This window comes from Heloderma suspectum, chromosome 2 (assembly GCF_057233095.1).
Source record: "Heloderma suspectum isolate Gila_16-S chromosome 2, 16-S_ref, whole genome shotgun sequence".
Classification (NCBI taxonomy): Eukaryota; Metazoa; Chordata; class Lepidosauria; order Squamata; family Helodermatidae; genus Heloderma; species Heloderma suspectum.
The window spans coordinates 201,935,551-201,958,009 of NC_139459.1; the positions used below are offsets into that span (position 1 = coordinate 201,935,551).

The window sequence follows — 22,459 nt, forward strand, 5'->3', positions numbered from 1 at the left end:
AGTTTAACTCTGCGCTGCGTGAAGAAGTACTTCTATCTGTCCTGAAGCTTCCATCAGTCATCTTCATGGGATGACCCCTGGGTTCTAGTATTGTGAGAGAAAGAGAAAAATGTTTTCCTATCCACTTTCTCCACACCATGCATAACTTTGTACATCTCTATCAAGTCTCCCCTCAGTTGCCCTTTTTCTAAGCCAAACAGTCCCAGATGTTGTAACAAGGGGAGTTGCTCCAGCCCCCTGGTCAAATTAATTGCCCTTTTCTGCACTATATGTCTTCTCTGCAGGGATGCCAAACAGTTGCAGATCTTCGCTCCTCGCACGCTCCACACCAGCCTCTCTCCACTCTCCCATCCTCAGGGTCAGGCACCTCTCTTTGGGAGCATTCTACTCTAGAAACCTCTTCCATACAAGACAGCCTACCTAGTCCCCCCACTTCTCTTCCCCAGCCTCTCCAACCGCCCAGACAGGCTTCTGTCTCTTCTCTCCCTCTCTGTCCAATTTCTCTAGTGTTTCCTGGGGCCACCACTGCCCCAGTCCCAGTCATGGTGTGTTCATCTGTTACTGTGCATGCAAGGTATCATACAAGAACATGGCAACTGGAAACCCACCTACACATGATGTGGTATGTAGTATTGACTGAGGTGGTAGAATTTTGGACTATACCACTTCAGATAGCTAGTGGGTTGTCGTATTTTTGAATGCCCCTTCTCACCTTAAAAGCTCCTATCACATAGTAAACTAGCACATTGGGAACTAGGACTTTAAACCTTTCTCTGATGCACTGGTTTACTACATACAGGAGAGGGGGTTTTGATGATCAAGCATTCAAAAATACCCCACCACCCCACCCTCTGAAGTGGTACAGTCTACAATCCTACCACAGTGTGTAGAGCAGCTAAATTGTAGAGCAGATCAGGACATGGAGCTTGCTCACTGAATTAACACCGCTGCAAAGTCTGTATCTTCCCCACCCAAGCAGGCACTGAGATAGCACCATCAAGGAGTCTGAGTGTTTACTTAGCTAGAAATAATAAAAAAAGAACAACAATGTTGGGAAGTTCAGTTTAGAGGGAGGAAGAATTGCAGGGGAGGACACTGTCTCCTTCCCAGTGTGGGCTCCATGAGGCATCTGGTCTGTAGGTGGCAAGATGAGGGGTCCCTTGGCATTCATCTCCCATCTTCAGATCACGTTGCCACTCAGCAGTGGGCTGCTTTCCCCACTGGCCCCTTGCCCAAAAGCCTGGCGTAAGAAGAGGCGTACAGTGGTATGGTCAGGCAACCAGCTACTGGGAGAGGTGCCAGCGGACATCACAGCACGCAGAGGGGTGTATTTACCATGTCTGTAATGAAAAAAGATGTTCATGTACAATTTTGGAGGAGAATAGAAGGTTGGGAGCACCAGACGTATCTCACAATTCCTTATACTGGTTCACTGTTTCGAAGAGAGAGACTCCTAAACTTCTTCATTTGGCAAAGTGGGTGGATTCTGGCAGTACAGTCTTGGGAGCTTCCAGATGAGGCTTTTACTGTGCAATTGCCATGCCTCAATCACAGAATTTTACAGGCAGCCCAGATGACATTATCTTCCATTATCTTCCTGTGTTTTTTCTTACAAAAGAAAATCCATTAAGGGCACAATCCTATGCATGTTTAGACAGAAAAACAAGGTCCTACAACTCCTTGCTGTACTGGCAAGGGAATGCTGGGAGCTGTAGGCCCTTTTTTCTGTTTAAACATGCACAGGATTGCATCCTAAGGAGGGCAAGACAGAATAGCTCTGCAATGTCTTTTGATATGGGTAGTAATAGGAGCCCTCTGCCTAGAAGCACCCTAAGTCTCCTGTCTGAACCTCATTCAGACTGGCAGCCCATGAGAAGGAGAAGAGCCTCAGTCAGGTGGACTCTGCAAACTTCATGCCATGGAGAACTTGAGTGAGTTGGGATGTTCTGAGGTTGGTATGGTATATAGAAGGTGATAAATGAAACAAGATGGGAGACAAGGGACTATGGGGAGTTATGGCAGGGGAACTGTGGTAAGGCAGAAATGGCCTGTAGGTGCAGTGAATGAGTGTGAAGAAGAGAATTTACTTTTCTGGAGCTTTAGGGAATAGACTGACCACCTAACTGAAAGCTTTGAACAGTGACTGTTCCATATTGAGTGCTTTCTGATTCCACTGATGACACCAACCCCTTTGCTCTTTGTTTGGGCAGGATGGTATATTACTTCTGTCACTGGCAATACTACCCTGGTTAGCCTTAGTCAGGTCGCCCCATCTCTGTGCTGTGGTTTCCCATGAGCTGGAACAAGTCATGAAAAGAGGTATCAGGCAGAAGAGAGTCCATACCTTGGGACGAGCCCAGGCTTTGCAGGCATAAGTTCCCAGGTTCAATCTGTGGAGCTTCCAGTTAAAGCAAGGGTGGGCAACTTGTGGCCCTACAGAAGTTTTGGCCTACAGTTCCCAATACCCCTCACCACGGGCTATGCTGGCTAGAGCTGATGGGAGTTTAGACCAAAATATCCGGCCACAAGTTGCGCACTCCTGGGTTGCCGGGAGGGAGGATCTCTACCTGTGATCATGGAGAGCTACTGACAGTCGGGGTTGGGCCAGAGAGCCCAACAGTCTAACTGGTCATAATGCAGTTTCATATGTTCAAGAGATCGGCCACCTTACTCTGTTAGAGTAATAGGAAATAAGAACTTTATTTCTCTTGGTGGGCAGCTGAAAGCACAGGTCACCTTGAGTCCTTTCCCAGCTAGAGCGGCATGCGATGATTAGGACAGATCTTGGCAAGAAGCCCCCGAGCTTGGTTGAGAGGCTTCCGACTGTCCTGCTTCCTATAACAGGGGTGGACAGAAGGTAGATCTCCAGATGTGTTGGACTTCAACTCCCAGAAGCCCCTGCCAGCATGGCCAATGGCCAGAAATGCTGGGAGCTGAAGTCCAAAACATCTGGAGATCCACTTTCTGCCCACCCCTGCCTGGTTCTACAACATGCTGCTAGCTTTCAGGCTGACATGTTTACTCTAGGCCAGGGGTAGGCAATCTGGTGCCCTCCAAATATTGGGGACTACAGCAGCTGTCAGCCCCAACCACCGTGGCCACTGGTCAGGGATTATGGGGAATTGTCCAAAACATCTGGAGGGCAGCAGGTTGCCTACCCCTGCTGTAGGCCCAGACTGCCTGGGCTCCATCAATGTGGCTGGGCAAATACACACCTGTAGGCATAGACAGCAGCACCCAAGGCAGCAGCACCTAGCACTACTCCAACTACTAGTGCAATTTGGACCGAGGACGACGTTCTTCCTGCTGGAGAAGAGGGTGAAGTTAATATTTGGAGTCCATTCACAGAGAGGACTGGACAGGATGCACAGCTTTCTTTTAGAACGGGTGGGAAACCTGTGGCCCTCCAGACGTTTTGGCCTACCACTCCCATCATGCCTTATCATTGGCTATGTTGGCTAGGGCTGATGGGAGTTGAAGGCCAAAGTATCTAGAGGGCCACAAGTTGCCCACCCCGGCTTTCGAAGCATGGGAGGGCCATCCCTTGGGATAGCCCCAGAATGCCTCTCTGCACCTGCTCCACCAGACACATCATCGAAGCGCAGGGAAAGAGACTATGCCCAGCCCTCTGGGAGCAGGGCATCCGCAACGTTGCTGACGTGATATCAGGAGAAACTGAAGGAGAATAGTTTTGCTACAGATTGCTGAGACAGACTTCAGCCGCAGCAGAAAAAGTTGGCTCCCCAGGGCTTGGGCCTTACCTTGGATGCTGACTTGGGTGCTGGCTACAGCCAGGCTATTGGCATTAGCCAGCGAGATGTTGACACAGTAGAGGCCAGACTGGTTGAAGGCCTGGCGCAAAACCAGCTGGCAGTCGGGGCTGGGCTGGACGGGGCTGCACACAGTCTCCTGGGCCGTCAAGCACTCGGGGTCCGAAATGGTGGTGCAGACTTCTTCAGGAAGGCTACGGGCAGGACACGGCTGTTAGTCCAAATGCTGGGAGAAGGCCAGTCCTCCCACCATGGCCACAGCATGCTAAACCCCACATCACGGTGATGCCGTCCTAGTCCTGCTTCAGCTTCAGTGGAGCTCTCCATTCTCTCCCGGCTTCCTGAGAGACGGTCGGGTTTGCTCAATACGTCCCACCCACAAGCTGGCCTGAATCTCCCTTTGCCCTGTTCCTAACTTCCTTCCGCTCCTCTCCACTGGCCCATCTCTGTGCTCTCATGTGCTTCAGCCATTGTTTTTGAATGGAAACGTGGAGGTCCGGTGGGAGAGGGGGATGGACCGAAGGAGGCTGCTAATGCTCATGAAACCTACCTTCCTTGGCAGGTCACTGTGAGATCTACTGTGTTTGCAGCGACGGCTGACACTAGTGGCACCACTTGCACAATTTCCACACTCTCAATGCCCTCTGCAATAAAAGGGAACAAAGATGGGGCCCTCTTCTCCCCCAGATACATTCCTTTCTCTGCCTAGTTCTGACATGGGTCCCCGTCCCCCCTCCAGAGCACCAGGAGGGAATGTGTGGCCCTACAGGTGTTGGTGGACAGCAATTCCCATCATCCCTCAGCACTGGCTATGCTGGCTGGGGCCAATGGAAGTTGCAGTCCAACAGCACCTGGAGAATCACCTCCGGAAGTGAAGAAAGATGTGAAGGCCTTCTGAAGCTGGGCTGCCTACGTTTAAAACACTTTGAACGTACCTCCCCTTTGGTGCCAAAGTTAGTTCGGAGTGGGGGAGCATGGACTTATATCTGAAAGGCCTACATTTTTAGATGGTAAGGTTCTGAATCAGAATGTGGAATGGAGATTTATCACCCCTACAGAATATCTTCTTCCTTACCCCTAGCCACAAATGTTACGTCACTTTCTCCACCAAAATCCTTTTCTAGTGACCATGATGCTCTTTTGCACTCCGTTGACAGATGTGGGGCTGCAGGTTTGGGCACCTGTTGATAGGTCTGGAGCAAGCCAAGGTGGGCCTTCTAACTGAGATACTAGAGGCCTCTGCACATGGTTTAACTGCCTCCTCCTTGCCTAAATCATGTCCATGAGCAAGAGCACTTGGGTCTAATCTCATCATCCTTGTAGGCACAGAACCACTCTTTCACCACCCCATCCCCAGGACTCACGGACAATGTCCAGCTCAGTGGCGAAGGTCCCATAGCGGTAGAGGAGGCAGCCAGCCGGCGCCTGGCGTTTTACCAAGATCTGGGCCACATCAGTTGTAACCGTTCCAGTGTCTGGCATGACAGATACGGCCAGATTGATGGTTGATGTGTCTTCGGCAGCATCTGCTGGGAAACAATCCAAGGTCCAGGGAGAAACGCCTGTTTGCCTCTCCCATCTCCTTTTTCCCATAGCCTCATGCTGCATGCCTCTCAAAAGTGGCAGCTGCTGGAAGGGGAAAAGCCACGGGCGCTTTGGCCTGCCTCAGGAGGTGATGGATGCCATTGGGTTTGCAGCGCCCAAGACAAAGTGCTCCCTCCTCTGTATGAGAGAGAGAAGCTGCTCTCTGCTGAGCAGGGGATGGAGGCTATGAGGAAGTACAGAGGATGGATCAGGGTCCCCAACCTTTTTGCTGCAATGGGCACATTTGGAATGTTACGAGTGTCATGGGTGCTCTCACAAAATGGCTGCCATGATGGGTGTGGCCTGTCACAAAACATGCATTTTACAGAAGGCAAACGGACAAGTAACTTCACCAGGAAAGTGCGTACAAGGCAGAGGGAGGGGAGGGGGTGGAATGTTGGAACCCCAAATGCCAAATCACATATTTGCTCTCACAAAGCACAATAAAATATCCATTTCACAGGAGACAAACCAGTGATTTGCAGAGGAACAGAAACACACGCTGGCAAAACACCCACACCAAAAAAAAAAGGGCAGCACACATACCACACAAAACCCAGGCAGACCCCTCTGTCATACATACACAAAAAGGACAGGCAAAGAACCCCTCCTCTAGCCCCCCCCCCAACAGTCCGGACCATCCCCGCAGCAGCCTTTCTTCTTTTCTCCGGGCAGCATGCTGGGCTGCAGCCACTCACCATTTTTGTTTTCCAAGAATGCCCCTGGTGCCCACGCACAACCCGGAGGCATTCTTGGAAACAGAAATGGTGCAGGAGGCCAGCACTTCATTTTGCAGCATGTGAGCCTCCCCATTAAAGCACTTTAAAAAAACTAAAACACCTAAAAAGAAGAAATATCAGGAGGGACAGGGAGCCTGGTGGGTGCCAAAAGAGGAGTCTGCAGGCATATTGATGCCCATGGCAGAGACCAGAAATGAATGATGAGGGGATTCATAGAGGATCGTCTGAAGCAAGAGGCCAAGAGAAACTGGGCCTAGGATGACCAACAGGAAGATGAGAGATGTTCAGAACAATAGGGTGGGTCTTGCCAGTGGAGGCTGGTGACTCCATTGTCAGTGGGGTGGTGAATCCACTCCGGGTTTCAGTCAGAACCAGTCAGAACTCTAAAGGTGTGGAAGCACTTTGGATAGCTCCTTTAGAGTTCCGACTGAAATCCGGAGCAGATTCACCGCCCCACTGCCATGGGGGGCCCCAGCCTCCACTGGGTCTTGCTAGGGCATCCAAGGGGAGACGCAGCATCCTCTGTCATTTGTCCTGAAATTACATTTTTGCAAGGAGCTGCATCCATTGGGGGGAACTTTGCTGATGCTCCAGTTTATTTATCCATGACTCCTACAAAAGGGTTGGATGCTTCCCGTCTACTCTTTCACCCTGTTGTTGTACACCACTCAGCCACCGCACGCCTCCATATACAGGGCCATCCACTCCTGTCTTCTCGGCCCATCTCCCTTTCCTGGTCTCCAGTCTGGATACCCTCTACCTTCAGCAAGGTCACTGATAACCAACACCCACCCCACGTGCCATGTGAGGAAAAGGGCAAGGAACGCCCCAGAGGTGGAAGTGCTAGGGCACGATCCTACACTGCACAGGGACAAGGAATGTCTCGACCTACCTGCTACTTGAGAGACAGGGCTGCCAGCCACGCTAGAGGGTGTCGTGGATGCCCCAGGAAGCACAGCTGTGGGTGCCTTGACAGACAAAACCGTGGCTGCCAGAGTGCTCGGGTCATCCTCGGGGTCCACTGCGGCTGAAGAAGCAGGCACCACAGTGCCCGGCAGGGATGCAGACACCAGTGCCACAGTGCCTGCGGCATCTTCAGCCGGGGCGGCGGAGGCAGCGATCGCAGGTTCCACAGAGGCCACAGCTAAACCTGCCCCTTCGGGCACTGCGCTGATCACTGTGGCAGGTGCTGCTGCAGTGGGCAAAGAGCCTGTCTCTGGTGGTGGTTCAGTCGGGAGCGCTGAAGTTGCAGTGGCTGGGGCTGAAAGTGCAAAGGGGGGGTGGGAGAGAGAGAATGGGATGTTATGCAGGAAATGCGCTACGCCTGCTCTTGTAGGGCTGAGTTCAATTTCAGAGAAGCTCTCAGGGGCCACGTTCCAGTCAGGGGTGGGGCTGAAGACAAAGGAGGTGGGGCCAAAGAAATAAGGGGTGGGGCCAAAATACAAAAAAATACCAGCATGTTGTAGCTCCAAGCTCTTCCTGCAAGTAACTAAGCCTTAGGAGAGGCGTTCCAGCCTTCCAATATGGGGGGGAAAGTGCACAAAAGCTGGGAAAGGGGGTGGGGCCTTCTGGGGAACCCGAGGGCCAGATTTGGCCTGTCGAGCTGAGGTTCCCCACCCTTGGTCAAATGGTTCAAATAAGGGCAGCTCAAATAAAGACCACATGGATGATCAACAATTTTGTGACAAACTATTGTTTGAGGCCTTGCTCCTGTTATAATTCAGAAGATATGCCACGTCGAGGCGATGTGAATCATGCTGTCCTGCTATGCAAAACACCCCTTCAGGCTTGATGTAGGCTGGTCCTTGATGGAAACCAATCAGGAGTGAGGCTCTTCCAAGTCCCTGGAATGTGAGTCACACCCGCTGTCTGGATGTGGGGTAGAGGAGAGAGGCGCTGGGCACTTACCAGAGGTCTGGACACCCTCGGAGCTTGCCCCAGTGATGCTGCTGACAGTGGGCAAGGCACTGGTCCCTGGACCCGTGGTGCCACTTGGAGGTGTTGTGGGGATGATGGTCGACTCCTCCGTGGTGCTGCTTCCGCAAGAGGCCAACGGGATGGCAGCCTGGAGCACCACACGAGGGCTGAAGGTGCCAGCAGCAAGGTAGGTATGGGTAACCATGGATGCCCGAGAGATCAGCGTCCCGCTCTGGTCGCCAAAATCCCAGGAGTAGGAGATGTCGGCATCGCCCAGGTATTGACTGGGGTCGTGGAGCCGCACACCGAAGGAGATGGCCCGGTTGCGGACAAAGCGGCCGTCAGCCCCATCAACATCGAGCACCTGTGCAATGTCTACGTTGAACGGGATCTGGTCTGGGAAGTGGAGCAGAGGGTCAGCAGCGGGCAGGGAAGCCAGCTGGGCAGACGGTCAGGCAGGGAAGCTAGCCGGGCAGACAGCCGGGCAAGGAAGCCAGCTGGGCAGACGGCCGGGCAGGGAAGCCAGCTGGGCAGACAGATGGCAGCTGCAGCAGAACAAACCCCAGGAATCCCACTGGGTTGCTCCACAGCTACACTCCTTCTCTCACTGGTCCACAGCGGCACCTGTTCTGTCAACTCGACCCCACTTGTTTGTGCCATGGATCCTTTAGCTACTGTTTAACATGGCTAGCGGGGTGGAAGGATTATTTGGCTAAAATTGTGGGGGAGGGGAGTCCTGGAGGAAGGCTTGTGAATTTAATTAAGGGCCCCCCTCCCTTCCACCCTTTTCCATAACACAAGCATTGGGTTGGATCCAGGTTTATGTTGGATCAACTGCACTGGCGGAAGTGGGGTTCCCTGACCTCTCCTTCCCACAGCAGCCGTTCCAGCCCCCTGAAAATGCTACACAGAGAGTCAGGAGGCCCCTGCTGAATGGGGTGAGCTGTGGCGTGTGGTGGAGGGGGGATCTCCCCAAAACGGGTGGAGGGTCCTTCCTGGAGCAGAGCCCTTCCTCTTGTGGAAGGGCCCTTCCTCTCACAGAAGGCATATCCAGGATCCAACCCATTGCCCCCAGCAAAGAACACAGGCTTTCACACCTACCGGTGATGCTGAACTGTGAAGAGGTGCCACCTATTGGGATGAATTTCTCACGTCCCCGGTAGTGATAGACTTCCACATCCATGGTGTAGGAACCCAGAGGTATATCGCCTGTTTCAATGGTCAGCAGGGATGAGGGACCATCTACTACCTGCCAGTAACGTCCTGTGCGGAGGGGAAAATGGTGGGAGAGACACTATTAGCATGGACGGAACACAGGACACCATCTGCTCATGGGAAAATTGCACAGTAATGCTGAGCCCTGCAGTGTTTTCAGGTTAAAAAGCACAGATGGACACACATTAAAGGCGCAATCCTATGCATGTTTAGATGGGAAAAAGTCCTACAACTCCCAGCATTGCCCAGCCAGGTATGGCTTTTTTCTGTCTAAAATGTGCACAGGATTGCACCTTAAAGCATTCTCTAAAGGGCACTAAAATACTAGAATGCTTCAAGTGGAAACAAGGGAGCAGCCTGTGAGGGGAATGCAGCAAGCAGCTCTGGGTCTGTTGCCAGCTTTTGTTCTGGCAGGGCTCCTGTGTCATTAACAGCTACATAACAAGCAGCAGGAAAATACTTTTTGTATTGGCATGCACCAGGGAAAGCATCACCTGCTGAATATCTGTTTGCCATGCTGTTCTTAAAGACACAGGAGCCTTCCCAGGAAAAAAAATGGCATCCCTAACCACAGTAGCCATAGATCAACTCTTGTGTCTTTGAGCTGAATAATACAAATGGCCCTGAGCATTCATATTCAGGAGGGCTGGCCAAACTTCTGTACTCTATATGCATATTGTAAGAACCGAAATATGCACAACATTGTTTTTTTCTTGCAGGAAAATCATATTCAGCAGCAGGACCATAGCTCAGTGGTAGCGCACCTGCTTTGTATACAAAAGGTCCCTGGTTCTGTTCCCTGTCATCTCCAGATAGGGCTGGGAGAGACCCCTGCCTGAAACCCTGGAGTGCCACTGCCATCCATTGCAGGCCAGAGGTAGGCAACCTGGTGTCCTCCAGATGTCTCGGGCGGCAACTCTCATCATGCCTGACCATTGGTTATGCTGACTGGGGCATATGGGTGTTGTTGTTGAGCTCATCTGGAGAGCACCAGGTTGCCTCCCACGTGTAGACAATACTGAGCCAAATAGGTCAATGATCTGACTTGGTGTAAGGCAGCATCCTCTGTGCCTGTACCAGAGTTGATATTAACTCTGATTTCTACAGTGCAAGTAGCTGTACTTTTTCTATACCAGCTTCTGTGCTGGACAAAAACATTCTCACCGGGGCAAAAGTAGGCCTTAGTATGTTATGCTCACTAGATAAAACCACAGAAACAATAATTTTGTGGCACCTTAAAGACTAGCCAGTTTATTAGGGCATAAGCTTTTGTGGACTTGATCAGATATGGGCTATAGTCCACGAAATGTCTGCCATAATAACCTCTGCCATTGGTTAGTCTTTAAGGTGCCACAAGACTCTTGGTTGTTTCTGCTGCAACAGGCTAACACGGCTACACCCCTGGGGAGAAAAACGGAGTTGAGGTAAGAGTATTATTTCGCTTGAAAGACGTATGGGTACTCCTGTTGGTTTGTTCATGTACTTAATTTTAGGCATTTTTATCCCATCCTACATTTTCCCAAGGCAGCTTACAAAGTTTCAAAATTGTAGTAATTGGAAAGTATAGAGTTAAATATTATCTCCAGATATTATGGGTTGGAGTTTAGACTCCACCCCTTTAGCTTGTGCTTGTGATTACTTTCCTTTTCCTATTTACTTCAGTGTTAGCCTGTTCCTCAATAAACTGCCTCTTGTTTTTTAGGCCTACAAGTGAGTGCTCCATTTCATTTACATGACATGAATGAGAACTTGACAAAAATAAAATTGCATTTTTATAATATACACCTTTTCCTTTCTCACCTCACCTCCTCCTCCCTCTCTCAATGTGAGCAAGAAAGAACATCAAAAACACTTAATGGGTGTTACATTGACATAACTATGCATGAGGAAAAGGCCTAAGGAGAGATGGCCCTGGGGCCAGGGCGTCTGGGAGGCTGTCCCTCGCTGTCCAAGGAGAAGCCACTCACCCCATGTCTGCCAGACATAGACAAACTTGCCACGCCTTCCACGGTCACTCCGGGAGAAGGGCTGCCCATCAGGGAAGAAGGAGTCGGAGCCTTTGCCCTCTTGATCAGGGAAAACAGGGTCTCCTTGTGTCACATGGGTACCTGCAAGGCAGCAACAGGAAGAATGGAAGTGGGAAAAGTGAGGCCTATGAGGGCCAGGGGTAGGGAACCTCAGGCCTGAGGGCCAAATCTGATCCTCCTGGGGTCCTGATCTAGCCTTCTGGGGTTCCCTTATGCACCTGCCCCGCCCTCTTCCCCCCCAGCCATTGATCGGTTGGTGTGTTCCTGGCTTTCTTTGCAGTTTTTTTCCCCATTGTGAAAGGCAGAAATGCCTCTCTTAGGGCTTTAGTTACTGGCGGTAAGAACTCTAAGCTAAAATATGTTGGCGGGAGGGTTGTATTTTTGGTCCCCCAGCCTCATTTTGCCTTTGGCTGCGCCCACCACCGGTATGTGGCCCCCGAGAGTTTCTCCAAAATTGGATTCAGCCCTCAGGCTGAAAGAGGTTCCCCTCCCGTGGCCTGGGGTTTCTGCACGGGCAATAGCAGAATACAGGTGCATGATCTATACGCACGTTCAACTCACCATTTATGGAGCAGTTTTGGCTCCATACTATGCGTCCATCTGGCACCACCGTCTGGTTGCTTGGGAAGCGCAGAGCAATGCTGAACGTGGCTTTGGCACCTGTTATAGTCGGGGCATCATTGCTGATGACAAATGTCACGTCACCGCCTGGAATGGAAAAGGAAAAGAAAGGGGTAAAAATGGCCCAGAGCTCCAACTTCCACCTGCTGCTGGGGCCTAGAAGTCTCAACCCATCCCTTTCCCTTATCCTGTGGAATTACCGCCCTGCGTTCAAAACTAGTCCACACCTCGCCAGCAGTTTCGTTGCCTGGCATCGCCCTCTCTCCACCGGGGGTACAGCTGGGAGTTCCAAGTCTTGTAGGCAGAGTGCTTCTGGCTCCAGTTTTGTCCCCACCTGTTGTTCCTTCCGCTGGACCCTAAAAGCAAGAAAGAAACCCTTATTTTAGTCTGCATTCTGCCATGTAATTTCTAATATTTCACAGATGAAGAGGGACACTCTGATGCAATGACATCCATATTATTAAAGATCACTTCCTGATTCCCCCTAAATAAGGTAAGAAAGCTATGGGGGGGGGGGATATAGGAGTAGATGTGTGCGCGAATGGATTTGTATGTGAGCACCAGTTCTGTTAGTGAAAGCAAGTTCCTGGGCTGAACATGAACTCAGATGTGGCTTGTTCTGCAAATCTATGTCCACCTTCTCCTGAACCACTATTTTGCAATGAGCTCGGATCAGTAGACTAGACCTCGGAGTTCAAGTGAAAAAGTAGATCCCACAAGCCTAAAGTATGATCTTGTATTTTGACTAAAATGTGCTATTTTGGGCCTGTTCTACTAGACAGATGACAGCCTGCTTTCTGGCAGAACAGATGCAGAGTTTGGTAGGAAACAGTTCAGGGACAGCCCTAGACCAGCTGCCAGCACTGGTGCCCTTGGCGAACCATGTAATCGGTGCCCCCACCCCCAAACCCCAAGGGCAGAGGCTTTTGGGAAACTGGGAAACGTTTTGCCCCTATTTTAATGAAAAGGCACCCCCCCATACCGCATTTTTGGAAGCAGAAATATTATAATTTGTACTAAAACGTGCCCAAAATGTGCATGTGTGTGTTTTTTCTAAGGACTATATCAGCACAGAGGGCCTGATAAAAACAACAAAGGAGACGAGCACGGCCCTGGAAGATGGGTCTCTGGAAGAAGGGTCCTGGTTGCATCCTTGGGGCAACATGGCCAATGGGGCATCGCCAGACCCTAGGCTCAGCACTCTGGATGGGGGGGCTCTCACTCCCTGCCTCCAACTGGGAGCAGCAGTGGAGCAGGAGGATATCCCGTATCACCTGAGGGAGGACCAGGTCTCAAAGGCAGGCAGGTGGGCATCCTGACTTAGCCCCACCATCCCCAGTCGGTCCCTTGTTCACCTCCACAGCCTCAGCCATATTCCCTCTATATGTGCCCAGGAATTAAAATAATGGCATTGCCGTTATTTTATTATGTTTTCTTCTTCTTCTTCTCGAATTTGGCGCCCCACTTAACTTGGTGCCTGAGGCAACCGCCTAGTTCACCTAAATGGATGGGCCGCCCCTGAAACAGTTCCACTAGCACCACATTTGAGCTATGTTCCCCCAGTCATTTGTGTTCTGATGGGGCTGATTCCCTGAATGCACAGAAGTTGTTTGCAGACTTCTTTAGAGACATCTCAAGCAGGCTTGGCAACACAGAGTATCTTGTATTACATGTGTACCACATTTCAGCTTCCTAGGTAGTATTATGGCACAGAATTCTCCCACAAAATGGGGGATTGAATATTTAAAGATGTACTTCGGGTGCCTTTGACTATGTGTATACCAGACTTCAAGACTGTAGCAGCTGAATAAAGCTCTGCCCACTTTGTAGCCACACCGCTTTTCTTTAGGCCCTGCCCACATCTAGAATGTGGCCCAAGGCCCTTCCAAGATTTGAATTTGACCTCAATCCAGAATGGCTCTGCACCCCTGCTCTAGCTCATCAGGAAATGGCCTAACCATTTCAATTAGGATGCATAGAGTCTAGAACTGCAAAACCTTCAAGCTGAAATTACGTTCTCCGAGTAGGTTTTTTTTTTATTTATTTATTGCATTTATATCCCGCCTTTTTTTCATTTGCAAGGAACCCAAGGCGGCGTACATTATCCTCCTCCTCGCCATTTTATCCTCACAACAACAACCCTGTGAGGTAGGTTAGGCTGAGAGTCTATGACCTAGAGTGGGGACTAGAACCCGGATCTCTCAGCTCCCAGTCCAACACTCTCATCTGGAGAGGCTTTTGTGGTATGATCAACATACCACAAAAATGGGTACCACAGTACATAAAATGTTTTAGGTTTTGCGGTTTTGCAAGACCATTAACAACTTTCATATGCTGGGGAAGCGTGTCCATTAATATATGATTCCAAAGCCTCTGAACTAAGCCTTGAGAGAAAAGTCCACCAAAATTGTCCACTAGCTTGTAATTGTTTGTCTTGCTGCTGCTAAAGTGTGAAAAAGAAGTGGTTTCATTTGCAGGGTAGACCATAAATCCTTTGGAAAGATACCCCGAACTGCAAGTACTGGCGTCTTGGTGTTGTTTTGTTCGGTCATGTTGTTAATTTCTTTGAAGACTTTGTCTGCCCTATCGATTTTGATACTTCCTTTGAATGAGCTGGCAAGGCCTAAGCACCTTTATATGTGTAATATCGCATCCTGGAGAATAGGGACAGGACATACAGCCTCATAGACTCAAAGGAGCAGCTGCCCCTGGATTCCATTCACAACTCTGGGAAAGTGTCGGGTTTATGGCAGATCCATTCCTTCCTCCAAGCCAGGATTTCAGACCACCTTAGTAACTGCAAGTCAGTCAATCCCAGGTCTTTAAGGGCGCAACCCTATGCATGTTTTAGACAGAAAAAAGTCCTGCAACTCCCACCATCCCCTAGCCAGCCATGATGGCTGGGGGATACTGGGAGCTGCAGGAGTTTTTTCTGTCTAAACATACATAGGATTGCTCCTGTATGGGATTATCAAGACAGAGGGCAGTCTCTGGGATGAATGCAATGTGGCTGTATTCACCCCTGGAACCTGCCATATTAAACCTTTCCTGGCTGTGGTGGGCTTGGAAAGTCTCAGGCCTTGGTGTCCCTGATTTCCGAGGGTCCCAGCACAACAGAAAGGGGCAAAGCCTAAAGGGTTGCTGGCAGCTGTTCCTCTCCTCAGCATCTGATGGGAGAGGCTCAAGATAGTTTAACACAGCTCCATGCAGCCCTACTCCATGTAGGCGCTGCAGACAGCAATGTACGTGCTAGAAGGGGGCAAAAGGAACCACAGTTCCCCAGTAACAAAATACTAAAGGTTGATTGCTGGAGAAATGCCATGTCCCTGTCATGGGTGCTCTAGCAGAGAGCGAGGGGGGAGTGTGCATTCTTCACAACCGAGTAATGGCTGCACATTCCTTGTGCAATAAAACAAACATCTGGAAAAGTTCCACTCCACTCACAAACACACACTCCAGTCACTCTTTCTTTGGATTTTCATCGGATGCACAGACCTTTCTCGGTACTTCTTTCTCTTCTTCTACTGACTTAAGTGGCAAGAGCTTTCATGTCTCTCCCATACTATGCACAGCACATAGTACTTCCTTGGAATGGAATAAATCTGGAGTGATTATTTATTTATTTATTACATGTACATCCCACCTTTCTTCCATCGTGCAACTCGAGGTGGCTACATACGGTTCTCAGGTGGCCTTCCCTCCAAGCACTGACCAGACCCAAACCTGCTTAGTTTCAGCAAAGTGGCTGCTGCATGTGCCTTCAGACCATGGCCTGGGATAAATAGTGGATTTTCTCCACTATTGGTGTGGAGCTGGGTTTCTGCTTTGTGTTAGTAATTGCAAGTACAACTCTTCTTGCTGATCGACTATTGGTATCCCAGACAGACTTCCATATCGGTGGGAACAGAATAATATCAGGCTCCTGTATGTTTTAACAGTTGCACAGAAGAAGGGATTGTGGCCACGGTGGCATCTCTCACCTCTGCAGCGCTGTGATGTCTAGGAACTTTCCGTGAATGCATCTGAGCATGCCATTTTACTACTCCTTCCCAAATCTAATCATTCAACCCTACCACCACCCTCACTTTCTACCAGAACCGGGAGCAAACTACGACCCATTCGTGTACATCGAACAACCCTCTATTTCAGCCTTTCCTGTCCTGATACCCTCCAGACATGTTGGACTGCCACTCTCTGGGTGGGAATTACGGGTGTTGCAGTCCAACAGGCTAGCACCAGGTTGGGAAAGGTTGCTCTTCTTGCTTTCATCTTGCTTCAGTTTTATATATAAGCCTTTTGTGGAAGGGCTGAGGGGGCTACAAACGTGAGACTGTATGATCCGTGCTTTGTAAACCCAGAGTTCAACCTCAGGGGCCTGCCCTCAGCTGAGAGTCACATGAAAGTGCTTGGGCAGAGGCTGTCGAGCCCCATGTGATGGGAGCCTGTCGGCACTGTGCTTGGCTGAGCCATCACATGCTGCCTGCAGCAGCTGCAGCAGAGTAGAAAGGTCCTGGGCTCCTTGCCACACAGATGGAGGGGTGGGGAGACAGAGGGGCTGCAAAGGGGAATGAGCTGTGGAGAACATCCATGGTGAAAGTCATCTGGGGACCAGGGAGCGGGAGCAAGACTGTCAACAGGAAACCCCTGAGAGAAAAGGGGGACCGGCATCTAGCTGCTAAAGTTAGAAGAGGGGGGTTGGGTTCCTGGTTATCTTGGGTTTTATCCTTTACTTATGCAGACTGCCCCAACTCCCTTCCCTTTCAAAAACTGGAATATCAGTTCTCCAGATTGAATGAAGGGAAGGAGGGAGATATTGGAGAGAAGAACCCACTGCAAAAATCATCCTACTATAGCCCTAGGGACAAAAGAAGCTGTAAGTCAAACCACTGATCCATATCGCTCAGGATCATCTACTCTACACTAACTCTCAGGGCTGGCCCAAAACATTTTGCTGCCCGAGGTAGAGCAGCAATTCCACCTCTACCCTCCACATCCACCCAAGTCAAGGTGTGTTATACCCACAGCCAGGCAAGTTATTTTGATACATGAGGCAGAAAATCCCACAACCTCTCTCCATCCCTCGCAGTAAAAATAAGATAATAAACAAAGTAAATAACTCACAATTTGCTCCCCTTTCATGACATTCCAAAATTTATTACCTGAGGCAGGCTCACATTTCCTAATGGAAGGGCCGACCTTGCAAATGTGAGCAAGTATTCAGGGTGTCAGACAGGAGTTCTTCCCAGCCCTACTTGGACTTGAGACTGGGAACTGCACACAAGGCATGTGCTCTGCCCTTGAGCTACAGTCTTTCTCTTCCTTGTCAGAGCCACATCCCAGGGGCATGAAGTACACCATACCAATTATTGGTGAAATTTGGCTAAGGTAAGATCCATGTTTGGACATGTCCCAAGGGAAAGATGTGGGACTAAACCCAAGCATGACATCGATGGACCTAGCTCACTCCAAACTGCCATTTGTGCGGAAGACTCTCATTCGTCCTTTACTCTGGTTCAAACTCCAGAGCAGCAAAAGTCCCCACAAGCATGTGAAGACTGGTGGGAAGAGACGCAGCTCTCGAAGTGGGGGACTCAGCAGGTAGAAATCTGTCATTGAGGAGGCAGCACAAAGCAACAAGTGTCTCAAAAGAGTCTTTACAACAGTGGTGGGGAACATGTGGCCCTTCAGATATTGTTGGGCTGCAACGCCCATCAGCCCTAGCCAGCATAGCCAATGGTGAGGGATAATGGGACCTGTAGTCCAACAACATCTGGAGAGCCACACATTCCCCATGCCTGCTTTACATGGAGTTTTCGATCAACTCAAAACACTGTTTGTCTTGGCCCTGTGGTCCATCCATTCCCTCATCTTGTTTCCAATGGTGACAGCCCCTGATGACAATATCATTTCTTACCCTACACTGCATATAAAATCCATAAAACAATCCTTAATAGTTAGAGGCTGGGCAAAACAATTAAGGCTGTATCTACTTTGGTTCTGACAATTCTACTGCTAACAAAGCATCCTCAAGAGACATGCAGCCTAGCCAACCAGCTGCTCCATCTGATCTAAGCCACAGCTTTCATTTTAAAAAGTGACCCTATAAAATTGGGGGAGACCACAATGGAATTAGAGGTTGCTGCAAGGAGAGGGAGACTTAATTCAACAAGGCTGTGTCTGCACCCTCCATTGCCTGTAGACTGCTGTAAAAAGGAAGCAGTAAAAAAACAACAGGTGTGAGGACCTGGAATAGCGTTACGTTAGCAATTTCACTGGTGTACAGTCTGGATCCTATGGCTCAACTGAACATCATGCAAGCATTTGCACACAGATTGTGTACAACTGACCTACAGCACAATGATGCAAATGACATGTGCTCATTGCACATAGTTGCAAAGGTGATGTTACACTGACCTGTGATTGTGATTTTGCGCCAGTGCTGGGCACAGGGGAAAAGGCAGGGGGAAAAAAAGCTTTGGACAATAAAAGGGTGATTAATCTGGATGAAGTATGTACAGTTGCATTCAATGGCTGGGAGTTAAGGTCTGGTCAAATTTTACTTACAAAGGGTCCCCCCTCGCACCTTGCACCTGTACCACCAATGCAATTAGATTAGTGAATAATTGGATCTGAATGCCCAGGGCAGATCTCCTCCATCTTTAGTCTTCTGTATATCAACACCACACACACATTCCGCATCCCAGACAGCAAGCGCCACCACAAGGGGATTGGGGGGTGGGGGGAGTCTTGTCTGCCCAGGCACAAATCCAGATCACCACGAGGTTTGGCTTTACAACAGCAGGCAAAATTGTGTGTGTGTGTGCATGCGCTGCATGTGCACGTGCGCATGTGTGTTTTTTTTACTCTGCAGAAACTCATCAGGTTGCTTAACCCAAAACTGTGATAGCCATTTCTGAGACAGAGTGGCATCGCTATATTTCACACTTTGGAATTGTGGTGAGCAAAACAACCCACAGAGAAAGGTTTTATTCTCACATGCCACCTGATTATTCTAGAACTGAGCCAAAATTTAGAACTACAGCCAGCCATACAAGTACAATCGGCTTTTCTTTTCATGTCTACATTCTTTTCCACCATGGTTACCTTAAGAATTAACCCTGTTTTCTAGGTTAGATCTGCCTGACAAAGCCCCAATCCAGATCGCCTTCCCCCTGCACGGGCTGTTCCCTCTTTAAAAAAACAAAAAACCATTCACACAATTGTGTGAATGCTATCACATCGAGTTTGACCTACAACTCTAAGAAGATGTGTTGAACTTTGAGGTTAAATTAGCAGTCATTAAAGAATGAAATATTTGACTTCAGATGGTGAGACCGTCAGCCATTCAACTAAACACTTGCTGATGTTTGTAGTCTCTGAACCTATTTCTATATGAGAGAGAGAGAGAGTGAGTATATTGGAACCCCTGTCTCTGATCAAATGGAAATCTACCTTTACCTAAAGTATGTCTGTGGTTTTTGTCTGGGATTTCCAGATGTGAGAATCCCAAATAAAAAGTGTGCAAAAGACTTTCAGACCCTCTGTTTGTATTGCTTGTGAGCACCTTACATGGAAGCAAAATACTGAAGGAGAGAGAACATGCATTGTTGCCAAGGGCATTTTCAGATGTGAGGCTATGAAGCAAATGTGAGCCCTTTTCACACTGTTTTCATATTTGAATGCTATTTATGTGGAAGGGGATATGGAAGATAAATCTGATGTATGGTGGCAATGTAGGTTTTTACATTGTGTGTTAGGAGCTGATTTAAAAACAAACTTATTTAAGACTCACATGTGAAATGCCCTTAGCTGGGGGCTTTTTTGCCTAAAGAGAAAGAAGTTCAGCCTCAGTACAAGGCAATAGAAATCTAAAATGTACATGTATAAAAATGAAATTGCAAATGCAAATAAGTAATGGTTGGGATGGTTATTTACTCAGCAAATTAAGATATGATTATACTACAGTATAAAATGAGTCAAGTATTCATGTATATTGTGCTCATATGCTGAACTGTGCTACAAGGTTTCACCTTTGATCCTTGTATTATACAAACTCCTTTGTGAGTTTTTTACACAGGTACACTGCCCCTGAAATCTACGCTGTCTGAAGTCTACCCTGGTTTAGTTCTACAGTAGCGTTATTATCACAATATTTTAAATGCATGTTATAACGTTATAGTAGTTAGCCCCTGGAACGCAGGTTGGGATACAAATATGAATCAATCAGTAAAGAATTTAGAAAAAGATAGCTGTTCTCCTTCTCATGCCAGCAAGAAATGCAAGTTTAAAACGTAGTCTCTGGTGCCCCATAATAGAGTGGCCGCCATTTTCCTGAGTTGTGGACATTTTTAACAGAGCCCCAAACAGAGAATATTAAAATAAGCACAATGTCTGCACAGATGGATGCTCCTGCTACATATAAGACCCCAATTTTGCTGGGGATCTACTCTACATTGTAGTTAGAATAGCAGTTTTATCCGTTCCAGGACAATAAATCTCAGGAATTGGGACCCATGATTAAACAGTGATGGGGGCTCATCCTGCAGGTGAAAGAGACACCATTACTGAAAACGGTTATCGTTTGCTCTGAGAGAGAAATTGGACTGTACTTACTGCGTTGAGCTGTAGCTACAGCAAGAAGGGCCCAAAGGGCAGCCCACAGGTACCAGATCTGTGGCATCTTAACTCTGGGTTCTTTGGAGCCTCCTGAGCTTCGAATGGCAAAGGAGCGCAGTGAGGAGCTGCTGACTATGAGAAAGGGAGCTCATTTGCTTATGCCTGCCCCTCCCTTGGGCATGAAGGCCTCACTTTTTCTCCTCGCCCCCTCCCTTTTCTAATAATGGGGAGCCACGAGATTGTGTGATCTAGTCACAAGTTTGTATTGTGGTCAGCACAATGGGGCTCCATTATGGAATTCCTTTTGCTGGAATGTCAGGGAAGGGGATGGGCAAAGCTCAAACACTAGGACTCTTCAGGAGGGAGAAGGAAGTTTGCCGGATAATTGGAGAGATGACAAGAGAGAGCGAAACGGCTCATTATGCGACTTCATTAAAGGGCATACTGGGGTGAGATTACAGGGCGCCTCAGGGCAAAGCAACCCCATTCACCTCTTGGCTGTCACTCTGGCCCTTTTCCATCCAGCTCAAGAAAAAGGGTGTTATTTGCTGGGCAGTGACCCCAAAGGAACAAAATGGTACATGGTGGCTGGCTGGCTGGCTGGCTGGCTGGGTCAGGGCAGGGGGCACATCAAAGGCAGTTCAGCACTTCCAGTTCAACACTCCGCATAGCTGGAAGAAAGCGAGGCCTTGTGCCTTTGCTAGGCCAGCAGGAAAGTGGTTGTAAGGTGTGGTGGATGGAGGCTTGGACTTGGAGCTCGGCTCAAATTCCTGCTCAGGTGTTAAAAACGCAGCGGTGACCTTGAGGAAGTCAGTGAGCTGGTTTGCATGATACCACGGCCCACCGTGGCTTAGTTTATCCACAGGGGCTGTCACGTCATGCTGGGTGCCCCCGAGCACCATTTTTGCATGGTGCCTGCAGGTGCCCGCCCGGCTTGCCATGGGTTGTCATGTCATGTGAACCCTGGCGGCAGGGGTGGTTTAAGGGTTAGACAATCCTCAGATAACCCTAATGGCACCCGCCCAGCATGACATTACAGCCCTGTGGATAAATTAAGCTATGGTGGGCTGTCGTGTGGTATGAACCAGGTCTCTCTCCTAGCCCAACCTCCTTGGGATTATTGTGAGAACAATGGGATAATCCCATCTATACTGAGTTTCTTGGTAGAAAGGCAGGAATACAACCATAATATTAAGATGATGTAATTTCAAGAATATATGTCTGAACTTATTTGCTTTCCTCTTTCCTTGCCATTCCTTTTTCCTTTTATATTGTGTTTATTAGATCGTGAGCCTGCGGGCAGTGATTAATCTCTTAGCAGTGCTTAGAAAATTTTAGATGCTTCATATGTTATAGATAACTAACACAAACACTTACCCATGTTGTATTGGCTGCATGGCTGTGAGTTTCTGGAGTGAGATCTGTGCCTTCCAATTCCAACATGGCCAGATTAACCCATGGGCTAAGGGGGCTGCAGCCCTCAGCTAACCTAGTCGAGATCCCCACCTTTTCTCATAAAAAAGAGTACATTTCTAGCCCTTGCAGAACATGAAATACAAGACAAAATGTTCAGGCAAATATTCTGTCCAACTGTTTTGTGAAGAAAGAGCCAACCACTACCTTTCAGTGTGTTTAGCCAATGTGTGAAGTCACAGCTATGACAGACATGTTGGGAGCAGTGCTAACTATAGAGATTTATAGAGATATAGATGATAAAAGGGGAAATGATAAATTGGAGCTTGTGTGTATTTGTGTTCTCTATCATGGGCGAGATATTAGTCTTCTGCTTCCAGGGAAGCACAGAAGATCATTTCCACTAAGATCTGTAGTAAAATAAAGTGTTTGCATTGTTATTGTACATTACCAGTGCAATCCTATGTAGGCCTACTCAGAAGAACGTTCCACTGAGTTCAATGGGACTAACTCCCAGATGTGTATAGGATTGCTGCCTAAATAGTTTTCTTTGACT

General features: G+C 48.8%; 1 protein-coding gene across 4 annotated transcripts; it reads right to left on the bottom strand.

Annotated features, from left to right (window-relative positions):
- Positions 1–990: 990 nt before the first annotated feature.
- On the bottom strand, positions 991–20,665 carry PMEL (premelanosome protein). Of its 4 annotated transcripts, none has more exons than XM_084837362.1 (12): positions 20,488–20,665; positions 12,102–12,230; positions 11,815–11,961; positions 11,194–11,334; positions 9,113–9,274; positions 8,003–8,407; positions 6,987–7,355; positions 5,135–5,296; positions 4,321–4,414; positions 3,762–3,964; positions 3,216–3,306; positions 991–1,340 (listed from the first exon to the last, which is right to left on the bottom strand). In XM_084837362.1, exons 1-12 carry the CDS (start codon positions 20,552–20,554, stop codon positions 1,181–1,183), a joined length of 2,130 nt encoding a protein of 709 aa, XP_084693488.1. In that variant the 5' UTR covers positions 20,555–20,665; the 3' UTR covers positions 991–1,180. The 4 variants fall into 4 exon arrangements, with proteins under 4 accessions (XP_084693488.1, XP_084693490.1, XP_084693489.1 ...); XM_084837364.1 differs by having other exon boundaries at positions 996–1,340; positions 3,216–3,303; XM_084837363.1 differs by having other exon boundaries at positions 996–1,340; positions 3,216–3,303; positions 5,135–5,299.
- Between the last annotated feature and the right edge of the window lie 1,794 nt (positions 20,666–22,459).